This window comes from Micrasema longulum, unplaced genomic scaffold (genome assembly GCF_059751315.1).
Source record: "Micrasema longulum isolate JH-2025_06_02 unplaced genomic scaffold, ASM5975131v1 h1tg000955l, whole genome shotgun sequence".
Classification (NCBI taxonomy): domain Eukaryota; kingdom Metazoa; phylum Arthropoda; class Insecta; order Trichoptera; family Brachycentridae; genus Micrasema; species Micrasema longulum.
In genome coordinates, this window is record NW_028278146.1 from 1,048,046 (window position 1) to 1,054,045 (window position 6,000).

The 6,000-nt window shown below is 33.7% G+C and overlaps 1 protein-coding gene across 3 annotated transcripts in view; it reads right to left on the bottom strand.

Moving 5' to 3' along the window:
• Positions 1-5,341, bottom strand: part of Setd3 (SET domain containing 3) — a 63,263-nt gene extending 57,922 nt beyond the window's left edge. Inside the window, exons 1-4 of one of the 3 annotated variants that reach the window (XM_088232204.1) lie at positions 4,869-5,341; positions 3,561-3,782; positions 1,812-1,900; positions 520-659 (exon numbers count right to left, since the gene is read on the bottom strand). In XM_088232204.1, coding sequence (XP_088088330.1) covers positions 520-659; positions 1,812-1,900; positions 3,561-3,782; positions 4,869-5,172 — 755 coding nt within the window. In that variant the 5' untranslated portion in view covers positions 5,173-5,341. The remainder of the gene's footprint in view (positions 1-519; positions 660-1,811; positions 1,901-3,560; positions 3,783-4,868) is intronic. The other 2 variants (XM_088232205.1, XM_088232206.1) reach the window with 2 other exon arrangements.
• Between the last annotated feature and the right edge of the window lie 659 nt (positions 5,342-6,000).

Sequence of the window (6,000 nt, forward strand, 5' to 3'; positions counted from 1 at the left end):
CAACAATTTATTGATAAAGCAACACAAAATGGAAAGTAAAATGATATACAGCAAAATAAAATATTGAAGTTAGTATATGACCTCCCATATCTAACAGCAACTAAAGAACTCTTTAAACAAACTAAATGACTAAGTGGAACTGAACTCTTTTAACTAGAATCCTAAATTTTTTTTTATAAATTAGGCACTGATGTAATTATTGTAGGCAAAGAAATAAAACTTGAAAAAAATTGTAGTAAACATGGACACAATATGAGAATTTCAGAACAATATCATACACAACTTTCTAAAACGAGACAAAGCTAGTCGAGACTAATAAACCAGGGACTGAAATTATACAATAAACTACCAGACAAAACTAAACAAAAGATGATACCTTTACATAAAATGTTTAAAATATTGTCATCAACAGTAGAATATAACTTTAAAAAGAAAAATCATTGTGTTAAATGTATGTTATCCGTAAGGATTTATGAATAAATTTAAAATAAAATAAAAAAATATAAATAAAAAACTTACCTATATTCGCTGTAACTGAAATTATCCTTCATCTGAAGAGCCGCCGGTTCATCGGAGGTCTGCAGAAGCTTGTAGAAGTAAGCAAACTGACGGGCAATGTCCAACTGAAGTTTCAGTGCTCTAGGCCACACGGGGGACCCCTACAAATACTCGCTATTTAATAATCAAATAATTATTCATTTATAATGTTTTAATGTAGTTGATTTGACTATTTTCATGCTAATTAATGGTGCATATTTTTGTTAACCCTCCCATGGACAACAGTCCGGTAAACTAATAGTAATGCAACGAGATCTACTTAGACCTTATGTATAATTTCGCTCTAGGTAAAGCCAGGCATGGCCAGATATGCCAAAGGTATGTATTTAAGTATGCATATGTGTACCAGTGAGTGTGAGTGTATAATATTTAAAATGAGTTTATGGCCAAACATTAAAAAAAAAAATAGAATAAATAACTGTATACAACCACATAATGTCATTTCTATCAGTTTCGAGATGTATCCGTCTCTTTATCAGGACACGAATCAAACTAACATGCAAATCCCACCTTCACCATAGCAGTTGCACAAAAATATAAAAACAATAACTGTGGTGACAGAGTACAGTGGGATTTGCATGTTAGCTTAATTAGTGTCCTGACAAAGAAACGGGTATGTCTCGAAAACGGTAGTTACTCTATCAACTTGCTTAGTAGGCAACTGCCAATTTTAATTCAATTACGGTGTGTTGTCGTTTTTAAGTGTCAAAATACTACTAACTAGATTAAAAGGGAATAGGTTTAGTTTACATTTCACATGTGTAAGTAGTGAATTCACAAATAATATTATTCAAGAATTCGATTATTTTTCGTCTGTCAGATTGTTAAATAAAACAAGGTGGACATTGCCAGGGTAGGCTCTCTATTGTAGCGACGACGCCAATGGTTGTTTTCTCTCACAGGACCATATACAACTTTGAGAATTCTTCTTTCAAAAGTTGCAATGGTTCCCTCAATTTTCTTTGTCATAATCCAGGTTTCGAAGGCATAACATGTCAAGATTGGTTTAGTCAGAATTTAGTACATTATTATTTCAGTATTTTTTTGTACTAGTTTGGCAGCCATTATTCTCTTCCTGATTTCTTCCTATATATTGTTGTCACCGGTGACCATGGAACCTAGCTATGTAAACGACTCGATCACCTCAATTTGTAATTTCCCGCTTTGGAGGTGTGAGGGATTATGCAGAGGTTCGGGAGGCCATCATCTACCTTTACCTTGCAAAACAAAACATAAGAGTTAAGTTAAGTTACCTTAAGTTCTTGCATATCACTGAGAGAGAAGTAAAGAACTGTATTGTAACTGGTGGGGAGAACATCTATATATGGCTTCCAAAATGAATCTAAAACACAAAAAAATGCATTATTAAGATGTAATTAAACATGTTAGTATCAGAGACATAAGGTGAGGTTTTCGATTAAGGAAGCAGTCACTCGGTACTAAGTGCATGGTAAGATATGTGCCAACTGCTAACACGGTGATTCAAAATAAGTGCTTTGAAATAAACTCAGAAGCAATTTTATACCTTAATTTCAGCATAAAAGAGTTATACTACACGGTTTATACAGGATGTTCTTTAAACCCTGTCACACTGAAACCACGATGATCAGTATGGTCAAGACGACAAATTAGCATATTGAAAAAAATATTTAAAACAAAGAAAGAAACGAATGGTTTGTATCCATAATATGGTATGGAAAGTCCACGGCAGTGTTCATTAATTCTCATTCACACAAAATTAAACTATTGCATACGGTCATAAATAAAGGAATCGTAATGAACAATTTAGAAAATATTGAAATACAAAAAAAAATAAATTCAGAGAAAACTTTAATTAATAATATTATATTTCAAAATGCATCACCCCTGCTATCAATATTCCCCATAATTAGGAAACCCCCCCCCTCCACCTTACATTGCCTTCCCCCTTCCGCCCGACCCTATCAGTACCTAAGTATTAATCTGTGTATGTATTTTAGTTTAGTTTATATTTACACCTGAGGATGGGTAATGCTGACTACCCGAAACTAGTTGTGTTTTAATGTATTAAACTCTTGTGTGGTAAATTTACAAAGTGTTTTATTTAAATAAATTCAAAATGTGTTTCCACAAAGTAAATGCTGAAACAATAAATAATATGGATAGGTTTGTTAGAATTGCTTCCATAGAGCTACTAAAGATCTCAATTTGCACATGCGAGGACTTGTGAATTCAGTACTGGGCGGTCGCCTCATAGGAACGAACAGACTTACACAGTTCTTTATTCCAGAATTAGACGCCGCGCAGTGAATTTCACTTCAGTCCGCGCAAGTTAATGATGAATGAAAATAGAACCCATCTCAGACCGATTAGTAGATCGTAGATCGCTACGATTAACAACAAACAGAATAAGAATAATATTTGCTATAGTTACTAAAAAGATTAGTTAACTTATAGGTACTACTAATACTACCATCACGCCATTTCTCCGTAGGGGTAGGAAGAGAGAATGGACCGCCACACACGTCGGCACACACAACTTATAGCTGATTTAAAAAAAATTAGGCACCGATAGTCTAGAGGCCAAATTTTTAGGGAAGCATTGGTCCCATCCAATCTATGGACAGACCGCGTAAGCTAAGTATGTATACTCTTAAATCACAAGAGATTCGTGTGTGCTGTTTGATTTCTAAATAAAGATTAATTGTAAAATTATTATACTCCGTAGTATATCCTTCGCGATGCTTATCAGATTCTCTAATAGTTATTAGAGAAGTTAGATATAACATATAATTTTCTTCTTCTTTTTCCACTATCAACAGGCCAGGAGGCTCAATTGTAGCACAGGACACTCAGGCTTGAGAAAAAATAAATTTGTTCCGTAAATAAATGCAGAAGTGGGTAACAGCTGAACTGGAATTAATCGATGGCATTATTGCACAAAGTTGTTTTGAAATGCACCATTAACAATGTCTTTTTTGTTACACAATCATTCTAAACTTGCATAACCTATTTATACTTACTAGAAGAAAACTTTTTCAAGAGTAAATACATGGCTAGAGTCACGTTGGGCATATACGTGAGGATCGGGTCTCGGGCGACGAGATTCCCCAGAATGGAAGTTTTGGCACATTCCTCGGTTAGCATTAGCTTTCTGGGAACATTCACTACAAGACTTCCCCGAGAAAAAGACCTTTTTGCTTTTAATCCAAAATCCAAATTGGGGAAATCACAAATTTCTATATCTGTAAAAAGAAAACACAGCCAAGTAAATGTATTATAATTCAGTAGTTGTTTAGACAAACAAAATTATTTTTTATGTTGAATAGGACACTATATCGATGCACTAATTCCAGCAAGATGATCAGTTTTATGCTTCGGGTGGTCAGTCCGAGGACAGTAAAATATCATCACCGTTCCCCTTTCCGCACCGAGTGGTGCATAGGGCACTGCGTTTGTAAACCAAATGCAGCGTATTGTAAGGTATTCAGTCCAACGCGGCTGGCAATGAAATATTTCTATGGAAAAACAACTTTTTATATTGATACATTGTGTCTGAGAATCTAAACCGAAACTTGCGTGGTAAGCTAATACCCTGACCGACGGGTGGACAAAAAATAAAGCACCATTAAAACATTTTTATATCGGAGTAAAAACCTTAAGTGATTTATTTATTTATTTATTTGTATAAAGATACATATTACAAAAAAAAACTAACATATCCCTAAATCTATGAAGCCAAGAGCCCTGTGTTGAGTTGGGAGTTGGGATACAGCATAATGGAAAGTGGAAGCATGCATATTGTTAAAGAATACTACAAATAAAAATTATTACAATATCATAAATTTCAATAAATATCTGGACAACATGCTTAATAGTACTATATATAAATCTATACAATGTCTTGCAGCAGTCTCTTGCAATGGTCTCTTCCCTTAGACAAAATCCAAACGTGTACACTTCTCCTGAAAATGCCTTTTGTTTTGAAGAACTCCATATGTTCATTCGGGACATTAAACACTCTTGGGGCCACAAAAAAGAAATTTATTTTGTACATAATAAGCAAGGCAAAAAATTAGCAACTCCTGTGTAAAATCATTTTGCTATATTCAATTCATGGAAAATCTCATTTCTGTGGCATTCGGACAAAGAGGTGTGTGTCACTTAAATAGAGAAAATGAGTTAAGTTAAGTTTGCAGTTTACTTTATGAGGTCTACAGAAGACTGGGTGAAGAGATAAAAGTTGGGAAAAATTTATTCATTTCACTAATAAAATTGGTTAATATTATTATTACTATTTATTACTAATATTATAACTATTAGGTAAGTACCATCGCAGTTGACTTCGTTCTCTTTAATCCAATGGATAAAAATTTCTGTAGCAGCTTTTCGATTTTCCGGAAGGGGATTTTCGCTTGAATTTTCCAGAGAATTAATAAGACTGATAATTTTACTGACATCCTGGTACACTTCCCATAACTTATCGGCATTTGGAATTTGAACAAAAACTTGCTTTAATAATTCATCGACCAAGCAATCTAACTGTTTGCGATTCTTTGAAGAAAATGTGGATTTTATTTCAGTGTTTGATATTTTTTTACTGCCTTTACGGGTAGCGTGACTTTTCTTTCCCATTTTGAATGTAATATTTTTTTTAAATATATTTATTATTTAAATATTTAGGGATAGTGGAGTAGGTTGATTTGGGTTAGTTACCAAAAATTCACCATACTTTAGTACCACACCACACTCCTTTGACACTTCCTTTTGACGTATTGACAGAAGAATACGAAGAATAACTTTTTCTATGCCTATAAATAGACTTGACATTTGATACTAAAGCAAAAAGGCGCGTTCATTTAGATTGAGCGATCAAGAAACGGCAATAAATTATTTGAATGAGTCACAGTCCGATGGCTTGCAGGGCACTCGCTGGCACAGCGCTGGTTTAAACTGTGCAATTCGGTTATAAGTTAAGGCTATACCCTGTCTGCGTAATCTATAAGTGTGAAAGCACTGCAATTAATTACATGAACATAAACGTATTATAGAAACAAAAATTGATATTTTTTCCTTCATTGAGGCATTTTACTAAGACGTCATAATATCGGCCGAAAACAAAAAACATAATGTTTTAATAAATTATAATGAGGTAGCGTAGTAACTACATAACCAAAAAATTAAATGGATAATGAACCTACAAAAACGTATAAAAGAAGCATGTATGCAAGAACAAGATTTAAAAATAATTTTAGTTAAGAAAATGTCAAGATCCCAGATAGCAGTGAAACTTGGTACAAACTTGATTTAAGATTGATGGAAGGTTGAAAAGGAAAATTTGGCGCGAAAAGTTTTTATTAAAAGTTGCTGGAATATTGTTATGTCAAATTTGAAGAGACAAGTTTTGCAAAACTAGCTGGATTCTTGTTATGTCAAGAATGGTATTTCAGAATCCGAAAGTCA